The sequence below is a fragment of the Ixodes scapularis genome, unplaced genomic scaffold (genome assembly GCF_016920785.2).
Source record: "Ixodes scapularis isolate PalLabHiFi unplaced genomic scaffold, ASM1692078v2 PGA_scaffold0__279_contigs__length_252992795, whole genome shotgun sequence".
Taxonomy (NCBI): Eukaryota; Metazoa; Arthropoda; class Arachnida; order Ixodida; family Ixodidae; genus Ixodes; species Ixodes scapularis.
The window spans coordinates 148,641,330-148,668,262 of NW_024609835.1; the positions used below are offsets into that span (position 1 = coordinate 148,641,330).

A 26,933-nucleotide genomic window follows, 5' to 3' on the forward strand; every position below is an offset into this window, starting at 1 on the left:
AAATTTCGTCAAGTGCAACACCGGGTACAGCAGAGCGACCGGCCAAGGGGAAAAGATCAGAAGGTTTGAAAGACCACTTCTTGCAGGGCAGACTCGTAAATTGAACGATCACGAGCGCTGGAACATTGTGAAGAACATCAGGGGCTTATTTACTGTCCTGAAAGAACTGAAGGAACACACGTGTTGGAACGCTGCAAAGAACCTCAGAAGCTGATATACTGCCCTAAAGAAAACTGAACGAGCACGAGCACAAGAACGTTGTGAAAAACCGCAGGGGCTCTCTTTGTGTCCAGAAAAGAGTTAAACAGACAAAAAAACGGGATGGGCCGACAGGCTCGGCCGACGCACCAAATAATACCGGTAGCTGACTCGCCGAAATATAGTGGTAGCTGACGCACCAAAATGTAGTGATCATGTGGTGGAGGTGCGACGATGGTGGTGGTTCAACGATCCGGCTGCTACTTGGCAGCAGGCGACACCCGGGACAGGCCGGTAGAGCGGCAGCGCTATGGGGTGCCGTGACGGGTGACGAGGCAGATGTGATCGACTTTTAGGTTTAGGTTTAGTAAATCATAGAGCAGAGCTTTAAAACTGAAGAACGCAAACGGCGAAAGAGGCGCCAGTTCGGGCTAATGCTGGCGCTTGTAAAAGCACTAATAGCGCCCGTGACGACGCAACAATCTACTGGGTGATATCAAGGAGCGGCCAGGCTCTTTAAATCGACCGCAAAAGTCGGTTTCTTACCCTATGGCGTTCCGATTTTTTACAACGTTGGCCAAAGGTAATGCATTTTTTCTATAAAATTTGCAAAAAGCGAGCTTACCTGAGGAAAAGGTAAGAAAAAAAATAAAAATGCTTAGCTGCTATGGAAAGTCAGTAACGACACCGGTCTTCAAACCACAGGGCGCCCAATGGTTCGAAGACCGGAGGCTTCGCTGCGTTTCCGTAGGATTTAAGCCTTTTTCTTTCTTTACGTTTTCCTTAGGTAAGCTGACTCTTTGCGAATTTTATAGAAAGAATGCACCACCTGTGGTCAACGCTGTACAAAGTTGGGACGCGATAGGTTAAGAAACCAAATTCTGAGATCGATTTAAAGAGCATGGCCGCTGCTTGAATCACCTGATAGTAAAAGCCAATTTCTACGCTGCCACTGAATTTCAACCCGCTACAGAATTGGAAAGTTCACGCAATACGTACGTAAAGCCGGGAGCTTACAACCACGACGGGTGCAGCTCAGAAATTCAACCAGACCGAGATCAATGAAAACAGTACGGGCGACACAATCACATATCTCTGAGCATGTTTACCCTGCCTATTTTCTGGCTCAGTGTTCAGTGGTTCAACGCAATCAGGTATACAACTAATCATTGTGTTAAAACATTCTTTGCAATTATATACCTCAAAAAAATATCCTCACCTCAGTTCGGAAAACACCCACGTCGTTTGTTGTTGTTATGATGCCACAGCTAGTACATCATACCACGGTTCACAGCTGTCGAGACCAGTGTTGCTGCTCGCGCTGACAAAATGTTTATTCCACCAATTTACGCGAATCGCAGAACAGATGTGATCTTGGCGGATCTTAAAGGATCACGAAAGGTGAGGAAGAATATAATTTAGAGTCTCTCTGTAGTTATCTAAGTTACTAATAATATTTGCGACTGCCTGCACGTGAATATCAGATTCGAAAGTTACCCCACCCCCTCGTCGTCACCTACAGAAAGGTGGTCATTCCACAGTTGTTTGGGGTCGTCACTTCGCCTAAAGGCTAGCAGCTTGCCTTTTGTGGTTGTCAAAGCCTCCAAAGCGCCATTTGAGTACCCAGGGTAGTAATTTTTTCTTAGAGTGTAGCCATAAACATTGAATATCAGGAACGTCATCGATTACAACAAAATCCAAATAACTTTTAAGGATAACGGCAACGCCCCCACCACGTGATTCGCGATCGTTCCGAACAATGTTATACGATGGAGGAATGATTTATGAATCATGAATAGAACTATGCAGCCACGTTTCTGTTACAGCAACAATGTCAGGTTCGTGATAAAACAACAAATACTCAAGGCCAACGATTTAGTTAGCAACACTTCTGGCATTGACGTTTATTAATTTCAAATATTTCGACAAGGTACGACGTGTCACGGTGAAAAAGCACCTTCAATAGACGCCATGGAACGTTCTTGTTTATAAATACAAATTCTAGTGTCACTTTCCGTTGCCCACGTGTAAGTCAAGTTGTTGATTATCAATTTGTTGTAGACGAGTTTTACCCTGTCACCCTGCCTCCTGTTAGCGTCCGCACTATCCCACAATTTTTGTTTCGAAGTAAGCGTACTTGTCTTGAGTAGTCGTCGGAAATAGAAATTTCGGAACCTTTTAGTTTAAACGCGTTTTTAAATAAATTGTAATTTTCCTTAAAACCACGAACATTCAAGATCACAGGCCTCGGGCGATTTCTTTGTTATAATTAAGCCGGTGGACCCTTTCAATGGTGGTGACGTGTAAATTCAATTTACCAACAAAAGCATCACTGCAAACTTTCTGCCTCAGTTGGACAGGGCTCTCTAGAGAATTTTCAGGTATGCCAAAAACAATAACTTTTTTCCCGTCGACTACGATTTTCATAGTCATCAAGCTTCTTTCCAATTTGAGAAACAGTCACTCTTAAGTCAGAAACAGTGTGATTTAGCTCAGCGACACTAACCTCGTAATCCTAAAAGGACTTCGCCGTGTTATGGACCTCATCAGTGGTAGCCTCAATAGCGCATAGTCACTTATTCACACCTACAAATATTTCCTTAACGCTTTGTTGTTCCTTTCGCGATTCTTTGATGTCATTGCAACGTGCTTCTGGCGTTTAAAATCTGCTGAATGGGATCCTGCCTGTCAGCTTTACTAGTTTTATCAGGGCCTAGGTAAGTTTCCACGTTTTCGGCCAGTAATAACCACAACTTTACCGTACGAACACATTCTACAAGAATGCGAAGAACAGTGCCGAGGCATGCCAGCACAATAAGGCAAACATGATTCTTATCAAACTCTTAATAAATTGACTTATTTTCACTAACAGGCATAGTCAGGAAGAGCCATTTAGTCGTCATGCTCCGAGATGCGCTACCATGCCCACTGGCAAAATCCAGTCGGGACGCGGCTTTTGTAGGATATGTAGCTGCTGTCGGGAACGGTGCAGACGTCACGGAGACACGTAATCCCTTTGTGTAGTTATCGCAGATGCAAGGTGAGTCAGTATCTTGACGCTGCACTTGAAGCGATGGGTGCTGGCCACATGTTGGAAGGCAACCGACCGATGCCAGCATCAAGAGCGTAATCTGGAAGAGCCATTTAGTCGTCATGCTCCGAGATGCGCTACCATGCCCACTCAATGTGGGCATGCTAGCGCGCTATAGTTATATTAAAATATTTGCTGAAAACAATGTATTTTTATGCTTTTATTCAACAGCGCGGTTTGTGCGCTTCGTTGAAGTTCGAGTGCTGTTTTATTTTTGGGGTCTACACTTTGCAAAATTGCAGATATTGAAAAGCCCCCAGCGTCTTGGAAGAGTGATAAGCTAATGTAAAACAACGAAGTATCGCCCTTCAGAAAGTCGATCGTCAAAAGTGCGGATAAGGGTCCGCGTTGGCTTTGTTCAAATAGCTTTGCACGTCGTCCTCTGGTTCACGTCAGAAGAAAACAATTAATGGCCGCAATAAGGTGATAAACTTTCGAAGCCAAGTAAAAGTGATGCTAAGGTGCAAATTACGGGTCACTACCGTCACAACACCCCCCCCCCCCCCACCCATCTTTAACCGACACAGTGTTAAGGTTTTATTTTAACGCTTCCTTGGCAGCAGAAGAGCGGGGTGTTATATTTATTTACTTTTTAATTAACAATGTTGCCAGTGGCCTGGTCGGTGGCAACGCGAAGGACAAACACTGCTTTTTAGATAGTAAAAGTAAACAAGGCAAAATATATAACTCGTAAGCACCAACAAGAACATATGATGTAAACAATATTCGCTTTAGCACATCCACTGCCAAACTGTGGAGGCAATGCAACAGACGAAACAATGTTGTATTATCGTCGAAACCTATATTTTAATATCTAACAAATACTCACCGAACTACTGATGCGACATTGAATGTAACACGTCCACTGATATGAACGACCTGGTGTGAATTGATGAAACAGAGAGTGAACAGCAAGTATATTGTCACGAAGGAACAAACGAGGAAACAAAGAATAACTGGGGGAAACCGAAACGTTTAAGGGGGCGAACTTGTGTCCAAAAATAAAAGGAAACAAGATAACAGGAAAGCGTCATGGCGTCGAAGTCGGCGTAACAGCAGAGTCGACCTCTGGGGCGAGGGCGAGACTGACTCGACAAGGTCATGGGCGGGCTTTTATCTAGTGTGAGTCACTATCTGCAAGATTCGGCGAAAAAGGCTTGAGCATCGTGCGCTCGGGGCGAGAATGAACACGCACGTTCTAGAAAAACAAAAGCAGGAATAAATTATAGAAGTTATGTCCGAAGCAAGGATAAACGTGAACCTTCTAGAAGTCCGTGACTAAATGTTGCTTTCACGGCCCTGCGCGCGGTATTATCCTACACTTCAAAAGCGCATCGTCCTGATGCAGCACAAACCGAGAACAGAACTCCACAACAAAAGGACAGCAGAATCGCGAGCCACGGTTCACAGTTTGACGAAAATCTAAAGTTCTATTGTTCGTAATACGACTTGGGGCGCACGACGTGGGCTACTTCCGGTCGCGGCTGACGTCCTCTTTATCGTCGAGTTCCGTCGGGAAGCACCTCGTAGTTCAGCTTCCCGAGGCGACGAAGTACCCTGTGTGGTCCAGAGTACCGTTTAGGCAGTTTCTCATTGAGTCCGCGGCGACGGATGGTCGTCCACACCCACACCCTGTCTCCGGGCTGGAAGTGGACGTCCTTGAGACGGAGGATGTAGCGTCTCGCGTCGACGCATTGCTGGTCTTGAATCAGGAGTCTGGCGAGCTGGTGGACTTCTTCAGCCTGTTGAGCAACCGCCTGGACGTCGTCGCTCTCATTGTCAACTGGCTCATGGGGCAGCATCGCGTCCAGCATGGTCGTTACCTTTCGACAAAGTACAAGCTGGAAAGGTGTGAATTCAGCGGTCTCTTGAACCGCCGTATTGTAGGTGAACGTGACATAGGGCAACACCTCGTCCCACGTCTTGTGCTCTACGTCAACGTACATAGAGATCATGTCGGCGATTGTCTTGTTGAGTCGCTCTGTCAGTCCGTTAGTCTGCGGTTGGTATGCAGTGGTACGACGACGGCTGGTGTGAGTAAGCCGGAGGATTTCTTGGGTCAGCTGTGCCATGAACGGTGATCCGCGATCTGTAATCAGAACTTCGGGAGCGCCATGCCCAGAGGACGATGGACTCAATGAAAAACTTGATGACTTCAACCGCGGTTCCTGAAGGCAGGGCTTTCGTTTCTGCGTACCGCGTAAGATAATCTGTGCCGACGATTATCCAACGGTTTCTCAGTGTCGACGGCGGAAAAGGGCCAAGTCAATCTCTTCCGATCTACTGAAACGGTTCAGTTCGCGGAGGAATTGGCTGCAGGAGGCCTGCCGGCTTCGTCAGCGGTTTCTTGCGTCGCTGGCACTCGTGGCACGATCGGGTGTAGAGTTGGACGGTTTTGGGGAGCTTGGGCAAGTAATACTTTTCACGAATACGGACCAGTGTCTGGCTCTATTCAAGGTGTCTGTACGTCGGGTCGTCGTGACATGCTTGAAAGATCTCCTTTCGGGGGTCGGTCGGGATTACCAACAGCCATGGCGAGTTGTTGTTCCCGAAGTTCTCTTTGTAGAGTACGCCTTGTCGAAGGGCGAAGGTCGGCAGGGCTCGATTGGCGCGCAACTCCGGATCGTCTCGATGACGTCGTGCCATGTCGTCGGTGTTCACTCTCCTAGGAAGCACTCGTTGTCATCGTCGTCGCTGATGCCGGAAGGTGTTTCGACAGGGGCCCTAGACAGGCAGTCAGCGTCGCTCTGCTCGCGTCCTGACTTGTAAACCACAGTCATGCTGAACTCTTGTAGTCGGAGGCTTCAACGAGCGAGGCGTCCTGACGGGTCCTTGAGGTTCGCAAGCCAGCAGAGCGAGGGTGGTCCGTGACTACGCGGAACGGGCTTCCACACAAGTACGGACGCATCTTCGTGATTGCACAGACGACCGTAAAGGCATTTTTCTCTGTCGTGGAGTAATTTTTCTAAGCCTTAATCAGTGTCCGACTTGTTTAGGCGATGACTTGCTCGGTGCCTTCTTGCACTTGAACTAGTGCCGCACCGAGTCCTGCGTTACCTGCATCAGTGTGAATCTCGGTTTCCGCATCCTGATCGAAATGTCCAAGAACAGAAGGCGTCTGGAGTCGTCGCTTCAGCTCGTCGAATGCCTGCTGCTGCTCCTCAGCGGATTCGAACCTCTCGGCGTCTTTTGTGAGGTTAGTGAGCAGCGCGGAAATCCTTGCGAAATCCTGAACGAAGCGACAATAGTAGGCGCCAAGTCCTAGGAATCTTCACAGAAACTTCTTGTCTGTCGGCGCGGGAAATGATGTGACAACGCGAGTCTTTTTGGGGTCTGGGCGAACGCATTTCGTTACTAACCACGTGACCTAGAAACTTCAATTCGTCATAGGCGAACCGACATTTTGACGGCTGGAGGATGAGTCTGGCGGTCAGTATACCTTGGAGAACAACTCGGGTTCGTCGCAAAAACTCGTCAAAGTCGCCGGAAAACAACACGACGTCGTCGATGTAGACAAGACAGCTCTGCCACTTCAGTACTGCCAATACGGTGTCCATGACGCGCTGGAAAGTTGCTGACGCCGTGCATATTCCGAAGGACATCACCTTAAACTCGTACAGTCCATCCGGCGTGACGAAAGCTGTCTTTTTCGGGTCCTGTCCGTCGACTTTAATCTGCAGGTAGCCGCTCTTCAGGTCCAAGGATGAAAGGTATCGAGAGTGGCGCAGCCGGTGTACCGTGTCATCGGCGCGGGGAGTAGATAGACGTCTTTCTTCGTCCCCGCGTTCAGCTGCCGGTACTCCACACAGAACCTAAGCGCTTCGTCCTTCTTCTTCACCAGTACGGTTGGAGAGGCCCATAAACTGTTTGAAGGTTGGATTATGTCGTCGTTCAGCATCTCTTCAACTTATTCCTGTATCACCTCCCTTTCTTTTAGGGAGACTCTGTACGGCGATCAATGCACGGTACGCGCGTCGTCCTCGGTAATAATGTGGTACTTCGCAACGGCGGTTTGGCGCATCTTCGACGACGTCGCAAAGCAGTCGCAAAATTCGACGCGAAGTATAATAAGATATTGTGTTTTTGTGCCCGGAAGCTCTGGGTCAGTGTCGAGCTGCTCTGGCGACGTACTGTTTTGCTGAGGTGGTAATGATTCTTCAGTAATCGCGGCGATTTCGGCAGAGTTCCGGAGTTCCTTGACGTGCATCTCGGATGTTCGTCACGAGGACCACAGTGTGGCCGTCCTAAAGATGAGCTACTCCTCTTTCGACGCCTATTCCTCTTCCCAGAAGCAACTGACGGTTTCCTTCCACAACAGCCGCGCAACAGGTAGCTAGATCAGTCACGACGGGTACGACACACTTGATCGCGGCGGCAGGCTCACGTGGTCGACAACGATTTGGACGGCGGTTGACGCTGTTGGGAGTATCTCCGCAGGCGGAACAGACGTCCGCAGCGTCAATCTGACCGCACTAAAAACGATGACGGCGTCGTATCCGAAGAGAAAGTCCATGCCGAGAATGAAATCTCTGGAGCAATCTTGTAGAACGACGAAATTTACAGGACACGTTTCGCCGTGAATTTCGACCTAAGCAGTGCACCATCCGACAGCCGTAATACGGTGTCCATCGGCGGCTCAAATTTGTGGTCGCCGGCCCCCCCCCCCCCCCCCCCCCCCCCCCCCCAGGGCGTCGTAATTTTTCGCAGGTGGCAACTGAGCAACCTGCGAAACGGAGAAGACTGAGTAGTCTTCTCCGTTGTCCACGAGGGCAGATGCGTCGTAGCCGTCGAGAACAACTTTTAGCTTGTTGGGCACCGTAGCAGGAGCGTCGTTGCAATGTGTGACATCGGGAGTGTGGGAGCGCTCCGGCGTTCTTCGAGGCTCTTTAGTTCGGTCGTCTTCCGTAACGCCACCTCCATGCGTTGCCGCACCTAGTTAACCCGGCGACGCAAGGGAGACAGGGTCTCTCGGCGGGGTCAGTCTCAGAGGAAACATTGTCTATTTATACAGATTGTTGGCGCCAAGGTAAATTCGAGACTAGCCAACATACTCTTTATTGTTCTCCAGCAAGCATTTTGTTTTCTGTAGAAGTTTACATTGGGAAACACAATCAAGTGCATTTTCTAAGTCTAGAAAAACTGCACCAGTTTGACACCCCCCCCCCCCCCCTTCCTCTTATGCACCTACCTTTTCCAAATTCGTCGATACTGTAAAACAACTGTGTCTCTGTTGACAGACTTCGGCGAAATTCATGATATTCGATAAAAAAGACCCGCTGTTTTAAAGTATCTTCTTTAAAAGATGAGAGATAAAGTGCCACAAAAATTTAATACTTGTGCATATATAGTACTGAGACGGGACAAAAATTAGTCACACCTTGTTTTTAACCAGACTTAAACACTGGCAAAACTGTCGCGACCTTCCATTCTTCTGGTACCTTACTCGAGTTCAAGCTAAAGTTGTAAGTTGCATAGAGAAAGTTTGAGCAACCCTAAGCAATACGGTGTAAATATTCGGTATAAAGTTGGGTCAACACTATTTCTTCCTTTGAAATGATATCTGCTTCAAATATTGCCTTCTCTGGGAAAGCAATGTTTGTTAAGTTTTACTGGTTTGTATTATAAGGTAGTGCAGTGATCGCTTGACCAGTGCACACTGAAAAAAAAGAATATTTCGAAGTTTTTGAGATGGAGGGTTCTTTTGTTAGTTCATTGTCATTCACCTTAACCTTACAGACGTTGACGTTTAGCGGTCAAGAGACGGCGCAAAAACGTCTGGGGATCATTTCGAAGAATATCAATAATTACACGTTAACAATCTAACAACCAGTTTTATGGTTTATCTTTGGCGCTTTCTAAGAGATGTTAACACGGACTAATAACACTTTTTCTTGCTCGCGGTATTACTGGAGCGCTTCACACGGCGTTTTAGCTGCAATATTCTCCTAGTCACTGACATATTCAGCCAACAATACTGCTTTTTATAAAGACGTATGCAATTAGTGACACATGCATTCATCATTTTGTATCGGACAAAACAATTTTCTGAGAGACAGGTATATGGTCTTGAATTGAACTGTTAGTTTGGGTTACTCGAGTTTTTGATTAAGATTGCGACCGACCTGGAGTGATGTCTGAAAAATGTTTTGACTGGTTACAGAAAACAACTATAAGGTGAACCTAAAACGTCAATGCTTGCGTTTGGCGGTAGACACACAGCACCCAAAGCAAACCTTAAAACACGAAATTTTAATATAACCCACACCATTTTGACGTCACTCGCAACTGTTATCACAGTGAACTGAAAACATTTCTTTCATAGCAGTAGCAACCCAACCACGCTAGAGGTTTGATGTTTTTCGAGCAATAGTGCAATTACAAGGAATGAATTTGTCACCTGATATATTATCGTAAGCATTTTAAGACATCGAATACTTTGAAACTTTAAAGTTCTATTCACCAGATGTTTAGCATTAACAATGAAAACTCGCTGGGGAGGTGGGGAATTTGGATGCGACTGGTTGCGATTAGGCGGCAGTGCCTCAGTAGTACCGAATCCGTAGGATTACAAGTATACAAGAAATGCCATTTTACGTTAGCAAGTGAAAGCTTTATTGTAGCAGTCAGGTTCAGAAGTTTAAAAAGCGTGAAGGCGAAGTACGCCCTGACAATCCCGACAGCAGGCAACTGTTAGGCTCTCCCCTAGCAGAATTACTAGCAACCATTTTAAAGCCAGTGTATTTTACCACGCTACGAGAATTTATGCACAAGAATGTGCTCTCCGGTAAATGTTTTGTGCAAGTAAAGTTCTTCCGCTACTTAAGCTAATTTCATTTAAAAGCTGAATTCTGCCAGTTGTAAGCACCTGTCCTTTTAGTGGTCTCGACTACCTCACTTAGTGCATATGTAGAGTGTACCGAAAGGAGCAAATATATGCTTTGACAATCGTAGACATGTAATATATTGTGCTGTGCTCTAGATTCGCATTTGACAGTTTATTTTGAAAGTAGGCCCAGCATCCACAATAAAAGAAGCGGAAGTAAAGGCTAGTTTGGTTCGGCAATGTGTGAGCATATAGTGACTATTCAGTCCAAGCCATTGCGAGTATACACATAAGTTTTATTACGGTATGTTTTCTAGGATTAAAGTGAGCCACATGAACCATAATCATTTTTGGTTCTATTTTCGCTTTCGGCTACTACCTAGGATACGTGGATTCGAGCGAAATATTCTTTAACACAACATTGCCAGAAGAAACATTTGATTTGTATGAGGAAAATATTGGTTCAATAAACGCATAAGATCAAATAGGATTATATAAGAACATATAAGTTCATACAACAGTATAGAAAAAATTATAAGAAACTCATAAAAACAGAAAGACGTTTAGAATTATCTGTAATGCCGAATTAGAGCGCAGCTCTTAAAGAAGAGGAGGGGAGGGTATGGAGAGGACGGTATCCTCCCCTCCTCTTCCGTACCCTCTCCTCCTCCCTCTCCCTTCCTCCTCCCCTTCTCCTCCCCCTTCATCCATCCTCCTTCCTGCCTCCCTCCTCGCTCGTGACGTAACTTGTGACCCTCATGACTTTCGTCGAGGCCTTCATGAGTGACCTTCGTGACGTAACGAGAGACGTCACGAAGGTCACTCGTGAAGGCCTGGTGAATGTCACTGTGAAGGTCGTGACCTTCGTCGAGACCTTCGGGACGTCACGTAGGACGTAATTAAGGGAAACGTCCGATCATGCAACGCCCGGTTATGCCGACGGCGACACCGCTCAGCCTGGAAACCGGCACCTAAGAGCTGCGCTCTAAAATTGCCTATAACTTCTCATACAATGTATTGTTCTTATATGTTCGTATAAGATTATGATTTGCTGTTATATGATTTTATCCAAGCATACGTGTTTATTGGACCAAGAAACTTTTTATACGTATAATATTTTTGACTACGGTGCTGATTTCGCATATCGCGTTTCCTTCAATGCAGGTACATGTGAGATTTGGTACTACATCAAGCCAACAGCACCTGGTAACGGAAAGAAGATCGCGGCCTGCGAGGGAACATTAGAGCAAGCATGTAGGGCAGCAACAATTTATACGTACTGGACCGAAAAATGTGATCAGAAAAGAAAATAAAAAGCCGCACTCATCATCAGCTCATGACATTTACGGTCTACTCTAAGCCTCACTTCGAGTTTGTATACCGGTTTCGTGAAAGTAAATAAAAATGCTGCAGCCCATCTGTTGTCTGTACATTATTATAAACTTATACAAAGTTATGTCTTCTGAAATTAATATTATAATTGAGGTCCTTCCAGCAGGATACTGCTTGCAAACACGCGTCCGCGTTCCGTCACAAAGGTCCACGCTGAACAAAGGTTGTTCAGCCTTCTCGGACGTCCAGTCCTATTTCTAAAATGGAATAAGCAGCGTAAGCTTTCTAAAAACTGATATAAAAAGTAAATTGCCATATTGAAACCTTGTAAGAGAAGGCACCAGCAAAATTTCTGTTACATTTTGACCCCCTTCGTTCTAGTACTTATTGCCTTATGCCGTTAAGGCGGATTCACACCTTTGCGACGGCCTACCACCGACTCCGACACAACCGATTTTTAAGCCATTTCTGGCAACTTACGGCGGGCCGCGCAGAGGTGATGGCTGTCATAAGTGTCTTAAAAAATGGTTGTGTGGACTTGGTCTTCATCCATCGTAACAGTGTGAACCAGATTGTAGAGTGAATAGCTATGCGAACAAAACTTAATAAGAATGTCTTAACAGAGTGTTAGAGCTGGTTCCCGAGGCCACAGTACCTCTCCTGGCGCGGACTGAAGAGCGTGCTTCGAGGTTACAGAAAGAGCTTCGAGTACAAATACCGCTCTGGGCGGTAGCCTACATTAACCCTTTTAGGTCATCTGTCGGTTATCCCACGACGAAGAAAGATTCCCGTTCTGGAGAAGTGTTGGGGCTCCCCGACAGGCCCATTTCTCCTTTCCGGTCAGGCGTCGGGTGACGCTCGACAATTTCAACTTGCGCCATCTCTTATCCGATATATAAACTATATGCATACTTAGTTTTTTGGCCCTCTAAAAGGGGGGGGGGGGGGGGGGGGGCGCGACACATTTTTTTAACTCGAAAGCATTAACTTTTCCATAGAGCGAACCGACGTCATCAGCTTTTAAGCCGCGCCAAACAGCATCTCAACTCCCCTGTCGCAATGGAGCGAAGTGAAGCTGCGATCTGATGGCTAGGCTCCCATTGGCTGGCGCGCATCATCAAGGAACGAGGCTACCATTGGCTCTCACGCGGAGTGGTAAACAAAAAACACCAGAGAAGCACTTTCCATGTCGGCGCAGCGTACGCAGCGACCCGGCCGCCGGTAAGAGAGAGAGGTGGGCGCACAGCCCGCTGGGGCAAGCTCCGGAGAAAGCTGTTGTGAAAGGCTACGACACACCCGTACCACGTTTACGAGAGAGTCGCGTGCCCCTGGCTCACGTCGACCAAAGCACGCTCTCGCACCGACCGGTGGCTCGTAGGGGAGCTTTGGAGAACTGGGCTCTCGAGGCAACTATTTGTACAAGCTGGGTGTCCGTGTCTGCGTGTGCGTGTGGGATACTCTTCAGCGAGCGAGCCACCACGCCGAGAGACCCGCCACGAACTTCTTCGGCATTGGCTGGCCGCTGGCACACGAACTTCTTCCGCATTGGCTGCCGAGGATCACGTAGGCCCCTGCGATTGGACAAGCCAGTGGATGGCGAGATGGCGAGGCGGATATATAAAGGAAGGACACCCGTGAAGTTGTTGTACGAGCACTGAAACGATGTTGTAATTAATGTAAATATAGAGTGTTCTGTTTTGCTGAGCTCGTCGCCTCCCGGCTCCTCGATCCTGTCTCCTACCCGGCACAAGGTAGCGTCGCCGGGCTGGGAGCCTTCGTCGGAACCCTCAATCACGACAAGGTGCACGGCCGAGATCAGCGCGCCGCGGTCACTTCACGACACGGCGCGCTCGGCCGTCGGCCTCAATCTCCGCAGTAGCGAAGCGTGGCCATCCAAGCCAGTGCGGCGCAGACGAACTAAGAAAGAGGGAGAACTACATTTATGCTTTCGCATTCACAACTCATAAGAATTCTTTAGATGTCCTCGGATTTCTTGTTTCTTTTTTTTTTGTTTTTTGTTTTTTTTTTGCTAGATGATGCACGGACGGGCTTTTCGCGCACGCTCTTGGGTGTTCACGATGGCAGCTTTTACTTCCTCTGCGTTTTGCGGACTGGGCAGTCTAGCCATTGACAGAAAATGCAAAAGTCAATGATATGAAAATGTTTTCTACTGTAAAACCTGGACTCGACACCCTGCCTTCCACCCCGGCATTTATTTTGAAATATATCCTACGCTGCATTATGCAGCATAATGAGAAGAGCAGGTTCATCTCCACCTCCACCAAAGGGGTCGAATTCCGATCGCGTTTGAACGTCCTCTGTGTGTGTGTTCACCATAGTTAACTGTTCAGTGATCGGTTGCAGGAACCAGTCAAAAAGAAAATCTGATGGCAACAGATCTGGAATGTGAAATTTTATCTTCTGTCATGCGTTGTACTCGAGAAATGCAAGGAAACGATGGAAAAAACTACCAACCAATGCGCTGCGTGGCTGCCGTATTGAAAAAGTGAACTGCAAGAAACAAGCATAGTCCGCAATTCCGACAAGATTCCATCATATTTTTTTTGTTATGTATGTGACACTCGCGACTTCTGTACTTCACCGTCATGCTTACAAACGTTTTATATGTAACCAACTAGATTCCCAGTAAGGGGACATCATACTTACAATTACTACACATGCAGCAGTTAAGATTCCACTAACATGTCACAAGGTAGTCGGTCGTGACCTGCGGCGACTAGCATACTCCAACCGAAGAACTCAGGTCAGCGTCGCGAATTTCAGCATTGTAAATGTTTGATTATCTACGTCCGCAGTCCTAGTAACTCTATACCATTCGTCTTCGGTGATCAACGTGGGTCATCTACCATTGCCAGTAAGGTCCTTTGCCCATGCGATGGGGTACCACTTCTTCTAAAAATAGTGCAATGTCCATTGCGTCCACACTTTAGCCAAGCTCGTGATTCACCGGGTACCCAAAAAAGAAAGGTGAGCAATTGCTCGAGTCTGCGAAAAAAAACGGGTGAGCTTTTGTTGGGTGAGCTTCTGGCCGGTGAGCTTTTGTCTGATTACCATTGGACTTGTGCCTCGGTGGCCATGAATGTTTTTTGTGCTTATGTTGAGATATTTGTCCTTTTGTGCCATTACATCTTGCGCTACACCTCCGGTTTCCAATACTGTGCCCCAGTTTTAGCATAATTTAATTTTTGTCTATATTAAAATTCACTCTTATATTCCTCCGGCTAATTTTGATCGCTGATGTATCTCAGCGATTAAACTTAACGAACCTTCAGTATTGTTTACCTTTGTGTACAAGTTTCTGAAGACAGCTGACTTTTTACCCCTGCTTAAGGCTGCTGAATGTTTCAAAACCTTCAGCTTGTCCAGTTGCTTTTAAAGTAACTGTTTGGTACAGTATGGCCTCAGTTGTTTTTGCATCAGTAAATCTTGAATTATAAAAAGATGGCAGAATCAAAATTAAAAACAAAATGTGGTCAGCTGTGTGTTTAAAATTATTGTCTAGCCTACGCTATCTCCGACTTTCTAGCCAAATATTCTGAAGCACGGGTTCTCAAACAGGGTTCCTTGTACAGTATACTTAGGATGCTCTCAGCACCTGAACTTCCTCAATTGTTCCTACACCATTGTGATAACTCCATATATCTGCATTATTGTTTACAAGGCGTCTAGGCTTCTCAACTTCTCAATTGCAAAAATGTCAAGAGTGGAGGGGGCTCCTCGGCTAACAATAACAATAAATTTTTGTTCGCTGATATCGGAAAGTTATAGAGTCCTTGTCGCAAAAAATGCTATGCGTGTACACTTTTAAATCGGGTTAGGAAATAGTCTTCAGACTTCGGCCAAGTAAGTGCGGCAGTGGCTCACCGTCACATGTGCAGTGAAGATCAAGAAACAATTTTTGCCAAGGTGCACTAGTTTTATTAAAAAAATTAAATAGACTTAAGTTTGGGGGGATCCTCAACTTTTAAAGTCCTCTCCAGGTCACAAGCGTGTGACATGAATGGGAGTCCAAATGAGTGAATGAGAACATTTATAAAAACCTTAGCTTCAAAAAGGGTAGATACCGACTCAACTCTCAAACTCAACCACTATTGGCGCCATGCCAGTAGTTCATGTGGCTACCATAAGCTGCATGATAGAAAATTGACCTTTTTTTCCTTTCTGACAACGCAGCGCACTCGCAACAATTCGAGGGATCATGGTCTGTTTTTTCGTATTTGTGATAAGGTAGAAGAAATAAAAGTAACGAGCTCCAGGCTCTTTCCACAGTAAAATGGTTTCATGATCCCTTTAATGCATTGCAAATTGACAAAATGCCTTGTTTTAGATTATTTCACAGCAGCAATATTTCGCAGTTGCCAATAAACATAGTAATTGGTCCCCGTGCTCAATATATTTAGATGATTAACTTTTTGTTGTTGATTTGTTTTTGTGAAATTTGCTAAAATTATGTGGACATAAAGTATAATGAAGTAGTATTAGCTAAATATGAAGTTTTAAGGCAAGTTCCGTAATTGTCCATTCTCTTCCCTTTCCGGCTTTTGTTATTGTCGAATCTCCTGGGGAAACTCAGAAGTCGGTGAAAGGATACCAGCGAAGGAAGTGCAGAAATACTCCCTACACTCACAAGAAAGCATCCAACACACAGAAGAAAACTACAAAATGAGAGAAAGAATTAGCTTTCATTTTCATTTATTTTGTGCATTGGCTTTTTTTTCTCTTCAATCTGATTAGCGATTATTATTTGAGATTTTATTCAACAAGTGCATTAAATTTTCATTAATTTTACTTCAGTCATGTAGGTGATGCTACTTCAGTCATGGTAGATGATAAATATTTTCGGTTTTATTTTAACAGGCGCCATACTGTTTTTACTCGTTTTTTTGAGCATGATAGTTTGTAATTTTTTTTACTTCTAATAAGAACATGTTTAAAGCTTTAAGTGCATCTGTGATATTTCTATGCCAGTTAAAGTCATATGTTTCTTGTTCCATCGTAAGTGTGTTCGTTGGAGGCAACATGTGTTCGTTCTTTTCAAAAATATGTTTGTTTAATAAAAACTTCTTACTTTAATTTGTCGCCACTTTGAAGTCTTCGTCCACATTAAAGCCTGTAACGTAATGCATTTTAGTTTCGATAAGTGCAAACTACTGCAATCGCTAAAACAATATAATTTTCTATATATCCTATCTGGAATTGGTCAGGAATAAATTGGTGAAATGCTTTAAAAGTTCTACTAAGTGTACCCCGGATTATATTTGAAAGCCTTCTTCCAAGCTTAATCTGGGGTACACTTTATAATACTAAAGGCCTGCGTAAAAAGCATACTAAAATCCTGCTCAGAAGTGTGCTGAAAAATTGCCTAAATGGATACTAAACGCCGCTTACAAGCGTGCTAGAAGTATCCTAAAAGGATGGCGAAATGTTACTTTCGAAGTGCGTAAGAAGTATACTAAAACGCCTCTTACAGGTGTGCTTCGAAGTATTCTGAAAGGATGGTGAAATGTTACTTTTCAAGTGTGTTAGAAGTATGCTAAAATTCGGCCAATTTAGAGCATCAAGCATACTTTTGGAAGTGCAAAAAAAAGTATACGTTAAGAACCATGTTGAATTAACCTGAGACTGGGGTAGAGAAGAAACATCAAAACGTAGAAGGGACAGAAAATAGACAGGACGACGTCTCAAACTCAGATAACTCGTTTATTTAGTCCACATCCTTATAGAGTCTTATATTATATTCAACATGGTTAATATTCACCGACTCGCCTGCATCCTTACGAGTTTTTCTATACTTTAAAGGGGCGGTGCAATGATTTTAACACTGAACGAATTTGCAGGTTGTATTTTTTATATTGTTTACTTCGGCATAAGTAAGAGAAAAAGTGCCACCATATCCCAAAATACCTCTATTTCGCTGCGTAATCGCAAAATAAAGAGCGCTTTCTTTTCCACCTGCGGCCACATGGTGGCCGCAAATGGAATCTGTGGTGTGACGTCATTCGGAGTGGTTTTTGTAAGTGATAGTGTTAGGCAATTGTAAGCTTGATTTAAGGTTAAGTTTAAAAAATCTTGTTGTTTAGGCATGCAGAAACGCTTCAAAAGCCTAATATTGCCACTAAAAGGGTATAAATTATTTGTGGCGCCATCTACCGCAAGTCAACAAAACCTGCCGTCGCCGTCATCCGTCGACGCCCGAGGCCGCCCGAGGCGCCTACGGCGGCTACACGAGCAACCCGGACACCCGGACGTTTTGTCTTTCCCTCGCTCGACGGAGTCCGTTCGTCGTGGTCCGTAGTATCGTGGTGTTGTTATCGTTCCTGGTGTCTCGACCTCGACTTCGACTTCAACTGCCCGCCGCGCCCGCCGGCCATGCTGACTGCGTGTTGTATTCTGCTGTGCCCGAACCGTGACTTGAAAGGTCTACGGATCCGAGGCAAAAGTCTCACATATCACCGCCTCCCGCTCGAGGAACCACTCAGGAGTGAGTGGTGTCGGAGGATCGGAAGAGACCCTGGGAAGACAGACGTGCGCGTATGCTCCAATCATTTCGACGAGAATCGGGACTACCGTTGTATAAGAAGTATCCTTCGTGATGCCGGGCAGACGCTGCCGAGAGCCCTCCTGAAGCCGGGCGCAGTTCCTACTCTTCGACTGCCCCCCGCGACGAAGCCTACCATCCCCCCAGCGAACGAAACAACGCTGAAACGTAGCAGAACTTTGGTAAGCGGCGCTTTTTTTTTTTTCGTGAACGGTATTTACAGCAGAGGTTTTATCAGAAGTTTCGGTTTTCCAGGGTGATGAGCCGGTGGATGACCTGTACTGCTTCGAGGGCGACGCACCTCGTGAGCCTTGCGAGGACTGCTGCCGTTGCGGTCCCCGAGCAACCACACACGACGCAGCTGTTCAGACGTCTGCTGAGATCCCGAGGCCGCCTCAGCCGCCTGCCGTGAGAAACGCTTCCGTGGGAACAGACCCTCGGCGGGGAAAGCAGACCGTCGGTAGGCATAAAATTGGTTTGCTCTGTATGTTTATACAGCCTTTATGGAGATGCGTCTCAACGGGTAATCGGTCTCTTAGCTGTACATGAGAAATTTAGCCAGTGCAGTAGAGCCGCTAGCCTGGGGCTTTTAACGTGCATCACGCAGTAGTGATCACGCGAACGCGTGCCGGTAAGAAACCCATCCAGATCGAAATGGCGGGGATCGATCTAGGAGGTTCCCAGCGCAAGCTTTCGCTCCACTCCGAGCTCAGACGCGTTAGCCCACTCGGGGCATGAAACTGGAGCAGCCTTCATTAGTCTACTCGACGTCACGTGGTAGATTAAAACGATTAAAATATGTGCATGATTAGAGATTAAAACGATTAAAATATGTGCATGATTAGAGATTAAAACGATTAAAATATGTGCATGATTAGTTCCATATACCATGATATTGTGCGCTTTATCGATAGGATGGCAATGAAATCGTGAGCGATCGATAGCGTCGCAGCGGTCGGCCTGCCACGATTGGCCGATTGCTGTCTATGACATCAGCAAAGGTTTTCTCATCGACGGAAATAAAACTAATGCGATAACTTCAAATTGGACGGTGTTGGCAGTGTTGGTTTTAGAGCGCATTGATTTCAACCCTCCATTATGCTTTTTACAAACACCATCCAGCTTGTTTTTCGCAAGGTAATTACGTCAGGGGGGGGGGGGGGGGGGAACCACAGGAGCACCGACGTAGCTCTTAGACTTTCCATTCCCAGACAAGGTGCACGGCGTCACGCGTATAGCTTTACTCATGCAAGATGACAGCCCAAAATATAACGGCACATTCGAAGTGTGCATGTGCAGCCCTGGGTTTTCTTCAACTTTTGTGTATTTAACTTCTATTTCATACTGAAGTGTTGTTTGCTGTCAGATCAAACAGGAGGTATTGTTCAAGTTCATCGTTTGCTGAGAAATCGAGCTTGCGCCGGAGTGCATTTAGCAGAAACAGGAGCTTGCGCAAACCCAGGCGGAATAAGGAGTTAGATATTGAAACCTGTGCCCTTTCTTCAGGCACACAGGCAGACTTCTTCGCAAAAGGTGTGACCAGCGACTGGGTCCAGACTGATGGTAGCGGTGACACAGCCATCAGTGCCAGCACATCGATCCCTGTCCCCAGCGCTTCTGACGACGATGACAGCGACGAGGAGGAGGAGGAGGAGGACGATGACGAAAACAAGGATCCCACGTACGAGCCGTTCATCAAAGAAAGCTGTGTTGGGTAAGATTATGGTTTTTCCTTCGCTTGAAACAGACATTATAGGAACATGGAAGTGCTTAAAGGGACACTGACAGGGTATTTATGCCAGGGAAGGTTTTTATTTGTCCATGGCATATTAGAGCCCAACTACCCAGAACACAATTTGTTCGAAATTCTCGAAATTCGATTTTCTTCCGACCGAAAACTGCCTATCGAGAACTGGCCGGTTTGAGTCGTGCTCACTCTCTTCTTCATTGTGATGTGCCGTTTTCTGTAGTTTAGACACAACCACAAAGATAATCAAAGTCGTTGGTCATCGAAAGCACAAACTAAATACTAAAAATAGACAAAAAATATGATATCTATTTTTTGTGACTGATAAAAAAAAAGCGTCAATTGAAAAAAAAGTGGCACAGCCTTGTGACTCCTTTTAAATTTCTCCTCCTCTATAGCTATTCTTCCTCCCCAGTTTGGTTTCGGTTTTGAGCTGTTGTTTTTTTACTTCATTAAAATTATACGTGACGCCGTACCAAAATATTGATTCGGTAGTCTTCTGACACCATACTCGATCGCCTGGCAAAACATAAATAAAATTTGTTGGGGTGTGTCAGTGTCCCTTTAATTTATCATTTGAAAACTACAGTAGCTACAAAATAAAACATCTAAAATTGGTCCACAGCAAAAAGAAAATTTGGGAAGTGTGCCGCAACTGAAATGAACATGCATCCGCTGTGGTCGGAGGCACAAAATCTGTCTAAACTGACAAGCACAGATTTCTGAAACAATTTGCTCCAATTGAGGACTATTTTTGTCAGAGCCGTTCTTATTTAGACAATTGTCGGATACCCTGTCTTTCTGGAGTGAGTGAAGTCACTGACATTGAAGGGCAGGGACATGAGAGTTTGGTCAGTCAGTCAGCCACTACGATAGTCAATATCTATTTGTTCTGTTCAGGTTCAAGTGGTATGATCATGTTTGAAACCACTGGTGGTTATAGGATGACCCTTGTTAAAAAGCAAAAGCCAATCGCCTTCGTTGTGGTGAATGCTTATATTGTTTTTGTCACACAGAGAAGGGTAGCAATATAAAAAGAAAGTAAAACGCTACAGGTAATTACACAGAGTACACTGCCAGTTTCTAGCATTGCCGCATTATGGTTAGCATGAAGCATAATAATTTATAAGGGTGCCCACAAATTGTAAATTAAATTTAAAACTCGTTCTAGTATTGTGAGCCGAGAAAAAATTCCAGCCCTTATAGTATGTGTTTTTTTGTGTCCATTCATTCACACAACCCCAAGCAATTAGTTTTCACCGATAATCACTGTTCAAAGCATCTACTTACATATATAGCTGAGATGCAAATTTTTTTACAAATTAGATTAACAATCATAAGTAGACATAAACTTTTCCTATAAATAGACACCAAAAAAAAATATGCAGTGTCAATGTAAGGCAAGAATGTTCTGTTTTTTGTTGATAGCTGAGCACAGAAATGAGTGTCAAACACTAAATATTCACAACTTTTACAGGAAGGACACCTTCACAAGTGCAGAACCTGGGTACCAGGAGCGGAAGTTCTTGGTATTCGAGAGTTGCCCCGAACAGCTGCTTTCTGTATGCAAGACTTGCTACAGCCCTTGCGACGTCTCCACGAAGGGGGTTGGTACTCTACTCGTGGTACGGACCTCTTGCCCTGCAGGGCACACGAACCGCTGGGACAGCCAACCGCACATCAACGGCAGGGGGAAGGGGAACCTGCTCCTCATATCTCTTTTGCTCTTCACGGGTGCCTCCCCAACCAGAACGCTGCGCCTGTTCCAGTTGATGAACATCCAGGTCTTCTCAAAAAAGACCTACTTCAACTACCAGCGAGCAATTTTGGTCAGAGCTGTTGAAGAGGCGAATATGATGACACTTCTTTCATTATCTCACATGTTTTTGTTTCTCCCGATGCAGTGTTTCACTGCACTTTTTATGTCATTATCGCACATTTTAGTATCAATTTTCACAGGTGTGGAGAGACGAGCAAGAGAAGCTGATGGAAGAGCTCCGTGACCAGCCCCTCGACCTCGCTGGTGATGGGAGGTGTGACTCTCCTGGCTTTAGTGCCAAATACCTCACGTATTCCCTGCACGTGCCCTCTGTCAACAAGATCCTGCACTTTGAGCAAATTCAGGTTGGAGAGGTGAGGAATGATTACTACCACCTCCTTACAGTAGCTTCGTAATCAGATGCATATTGAAGCCTTCAGCTACACCTAGTTATTTATACTGACACATTTTGCGGCCGAGCAATATCATTCAGTGCTCTTGTGGAAGAAACAGAGCTCCATGGCTTTTGATCAATCACTGTGATTATAAAAAAATGCTCGCTGGGGTCTGTAGTCCGGGTTTATCTGAAATAGTTACAATTTCATGTCTGGTATTATGGTCATCCTGCCTATCCTGTCCTTTGAATCAATTTCTGCACCTGTGCCTATAGACCAACACGCAGCCCTGACATCACGCAGCTGCGGTGGCGCTGTCGACGGCACTGCGCATGTGCAAACGCTTTACTTCACGCAAATTTTGTTTCTGCATACACACTGTGCCCACACCTGGTGTCGGCCAACACAGGCTTGTTTGTAAACAGCGTGTAGGTCTATAAATATCAGAAGGAAATTTAGCAGGTCTATCTGATCCACTGTCTTACTAACATGACAATGGTCTAAAATTGGAGCCAAGCGGTGAAATGAGATATCTGTCCAAAGCTAGATGTCAGAAGGTATTTTATTTAGAAAGCAAATAGTTCAGAAAATGCGAGGCGGCAGAATACTTGAATATGTAAAATATATGTGATAACCATTGCAGAAACTGAAAAACTACTTGCGCCACTTTACGGAAACTTTGCAGTGCGAAGTGGTGCGCTGCAGCGGGCACATGGAAAAGGAAGGTCTTGTGCGGTCCCTTGCTTTCACAAGGGAAAACCTGCTCACTGTGCACTCCCTGGCCACCGACAGGCACCGTTCCATCGGAAAACACATGCGGGAAAAAGAACCGGCCATCCTGCATTACTTCGACGTATGGCACGTCTCAAAAAGTAAATATCACATGTTATGATCCTCTTCAACTTCGCCACTCTACGCTGCTTGCCAAATTGGCGAAAGCTAGGCTCGAGCAATGTTTCGCTTGACTCGATTCGAGCAACGTTTCGCATGTTGACAGAAAGACAAGTTTGTCAGCAAGTGTGAATGTAAAACACAAGAGACCTTTCTAACAAGGTGTCCTTGGTATGTCGGCGACTACTGTTTGTCTAGAATAACTATAGGCATTTACATTTTGTTGTGATGTTAGATATTTTTTTCATTGTAGGGCTTTACAAAAGAAAAGCTGAAGTGGTTTTAAATTTGAGAGAAAGCACTACTATATTCATATTTACTTTACATTTAGAATTGTAATTATTGTTTATATCGTCATTTAAAGCTTGCTTTACGAACAGATTGTGTTCAGAATAGGGCAAAACTATGCAGCGATACCAATCTTCAACTGTGCCCTTTTCTCTCATATTGCTTGCCTCTGTTCTGCCATGGCAGTTGGTAAAGAAAGTCAAAATGAAATAATAAACTTAAATTCAAGTCCAATGATCTGAGGCATCTCTCACAAAGAGCGTGAATATGCGTTCTGTGTAATGTTGTGAATGTTTTCTTGTAGACCGGATATTGGAAAAAGACAGACTTCAGCTGACTTTGTGCACTCGCCAATTTGCAGGCGTCAAGAAGAACCTCAATGCTGCAGGCAAGAGCCAGGACTGCGGGTCGATTGCTGACTGGGCCCAACAAGCAGTGAACCACTTGTATTGGTGTGCCGCAGCTAGCCAGGGCAACGCTTAACTTCTCGTGGATGCCTGGTGCAGCATGACCAGGCAAGTGGTCAACATCCACACAGACCACCCTGGCATCTATACTACATGCTTCCACAACCCCATCGAAGAAGGCGAATGGCTGGTGCCAGGTGAATAAGTGTTTCACATATCTCTCAGTGTTCTACAGAGTGTAAATGGCGAAGGAGATGGCCTTTAAGAAATATAATACAATAATATTTACAAAGATTTTTAGGTGAACATACAAAACCTGAATCAACTAAATTTTTCCACAGCAAACCTTTGTCGTGTTTTTTCTTTTTGTTCTAGACACGCCTGCGCATGCCCGGTTCGTTGACGTGGTGACGAGCAAGTCCTTGCTCAAGGACCTACCACACACCCAGACGTACGCTTTGGAATCTTTCCATAGAGTGCTGAATGGTTTTGCACCAAAATGGGCTGCATTTCGCCCAAAAGGCATGCTTGCCAGGTATGTAAATGAATGAATTATGCAGAAAAGAATCCCGAGGTGTTGCTCGATAGCAAAATATGGAAGTTCCATCTATGTGTGTGACATGCATTTTGATGCACTGCTTACCATTTTAAAACAAAATTTCTAAAACTCCATTTTCTTTTGTTGTGAAGTGACCCATAAGGATCACTAAACTCTCACTATTTGACATTATATTTTGGTGTCTTCTATGCTATAACATACTGCCAGTTCACAACTGTAGCTGTTAGCAGATAGAACAGAGTATAAAATTATTCGTTGCTACAGAAAGCTGGCGGAACAAAGATTCCCATGGGACTAGCAATCCTCACTGCCGGGGTAAACCTAAAAATGCACAGATTGTGAAGTGCTGACAAAGGCCGCGAGCAGGCACACACCACTTTTGGGATCTGCTCCATACCTTGTTGGATCACATTTTCTATTGCAGGACCCGCATAGCTGCGCTGCACTATAACGAAAATGGCAACCGGGAGCAGCGCTAGGCCACCACCCAAGCCGGTCAGAAGCAGTGGAAGCTGAAGTCCCCGAAAGCCAGGAAAGGGCACCATGCTGCTCATCCCGAGAAAACGAAGGCCACATATGGTAATCTAAAAAAAACATTTCTACCTGTGATGCTTACAAGTTAATGCCAACATTATCAGATCAATTTCCGTACCAAGTGACTAGCTAATATGTACACTTTGTAAATAATATTTAGCGCACTAATCATTTTGATGTAGTATATACTCATGTATAAACCACTTTTTTTTTATTCCGCACGGGTGCGGGATATTTATAATTTGTTGAATTTTTGCATCACAAAGGGGGGGGGGGGTGCAGGTTACGCACGAGGATGGCTTATACATGAGTACGGTATTTACTGTGAGAGTATCTAAATAATGTTTTATTAGATGAACCATGACAGGCAGTTCAAAACCAGAGATTTTTTTTCTCGTTCATGCATTTGTCTTACTGAGGCATACTCGTGCATTTTCTGTGATGTACAATTTTCACTTCTGTATTGGTTTCATGGTTGTTGTTTTTTGTTTCGTTTTTTCAACTTCACCATTTTTGTGGGTTGGAATCTTTTTGTTGTTCTTAGGAAGACTAAATTAGTTATCTATGCACAAATGATACACATTTATTTTTATTATTTTTTAATTGATGGCTCTGGTTATTCTTTGAAGCAAAAAAAATGGATAGCTGAGGAGGGAAAGAGATGTCAGCCTTGCACACTTCTTTTTGCAGACAGCAGGGCATGTAAACAAAAAAAATACTGATGCCTGTTACGGTTTATCATTGTAAAGAATATTCTGAACACAAATTACCCTAAGCGCGAACACTGTTTCTTGGTCCTGCCTTTTTTGCATTGTAACATTGTTATCTAAGTGCTACCATTGGAAAAATGCTTAATGTTAAAATTTGATTCTGCAGGCTACGTCACCAAGCTCCTGGCTCAGGCTGTGGTGGTCTGTGAGGAGATGGGGTCTCTGAAACAAGCCTTTGAGCTCGATGCGGAGAAACCAGACCCGCCCTGCCTGAACCAGAGCACCGACAGGCCACCGAAGGAAGACCTGATGGCAGCGAGGGTCAGCCAGTTCGCAAGAAGACGGCCGGGTGCACTTCTCCCCCACCAGACGCAGTCCCCGTAAGGCTCGGGATGCCCGATCTTTCGAGCTCCAACAGGGTGCAGGGTTTGTGAGACGACAGCTCTATGTGCATTCCTGTGAGGTGTATGAGCGTCAGTCTCCCCCCCCCCCCCCCCATGAGCAGACATAACATTCCTTCCTCCGTACAAGGAGTCACGTAAAGCCCCGGTGGCCACCCTTCTCGTTGGGATCTTGACACCGCAGTTGTTATCGCAGCTGTCTTGTTTTCTCCTTCTTTGGAAGGCGCTGCGACTCTCGAGTCGGAACATGTGGATGCGCTTCCTTGAGATTAGGGCGTAGTTTGTCGACCTTTCCTGGACGAGGCGAGGGTATCCGGTGGTGGCTGTAGAACATGCAGAGCCAGTAATGTGTGTTGTTGGCTTGGTACCGGTTCCCTGCTCATGTCACCGGATGAAGGGTTCTCTATTATAGGAGACAAGAGTGCAAAGGACAAGTAGAAAAAAAAAGGACGGGACAAGGCGCTGATGAAGGTTTCTCTGTCTGGTACTTCTGTGTACCGGGTTTAATGTGATCCAGTTTTTGACGAACCGCTCCGTTCTTGCACTTTATCATCCAAGACCCGTGTCCTAATCCCTTCGTTATTGTTTTCTCCATCCAAACAGGGTTTCCCTTGAAGTTGCAGGCGAGAATGGATTGCGCTACGGCAACTCCTCTCAATGACTTCTCTGCACGGCAGTCGGACGCCATTCTTTCAGTCTCATGGGGCTGTAGGCGTATGAGCGCGACTGCTGTCTTGCCTGTCGAGGTGGAGACTGTTGTGTGCTGTTTAGCAGGAATCTTACCAACCAGCATGAAAACGTGCCGGTCTGGTTTTTCGCCAATGCCTGCTTCGTTTCCAAAACCATTATTTCTGCTTGTCCATTTTTAACGGGATGGTACGGGGCACTTGTAATATGTGTGACCCCATTTGTTTTGAGGAAGGCTTTGACATATGACGAAACAAAGGACGGCCCTACGTCACAATCATTTCAGGGATTCGAAAAGTTGCGAAAAGGTTCCCCGATTCCTCATTGAGTTTGACTGACTGTACGTTGAGCATGCTGCATACTTCTAACCATTTGCTGTACGCGTCGACAACAAGTGGTAGCATCTTTCCTTCCATGGGGCTGGCGAAGTCGGCGAGAATTGTGTGCCAAAGTTTCGTCGCGCGGTTCCAGTCGGGGAAGGGCACCTTGGGTGGTGCCTTCTAGAGCTGCCGACAAGTTACACAGCTTTTAGCAAGTCTTTCAACGTCACTG

General features: G+C 45.4%; 1 protein-coding gene across 1 annotated transcript in view; it reads left to right on the forward strand.

Annotated features, from left to right (window-relative positions):
• The window catches only part of LOC115331657, a 36,027-nt gene extending 12,461 nt beyond the window's left edge, over positions 1-23,566 (forward strand). The window contains exons 2-6 of the mRNA XM_040220825.1: positions 19,510-19,717; positions 21,228-21,597; positions 21,710-21,883; positions 22,590-22,776; positions 23,445-23,566. Of these exons, the coding sequence (XP_040076759.1) occupies positions 19,510-19,717; positions 21,228-21,597; positions 21,710-21,883; positions 22,590-22,776; positions 23,445-23,566 (1,061 nt within the window). The remainder of the gene's footprint in view (positions 1-19,509; positions 19,718-21,227; positions 21,598-21,709; positions 21,884-22,589; positions 22,777-23,444) is intronic.
• Positions 23,567-26,933: the final 3,367 nt, after the last annotated feature.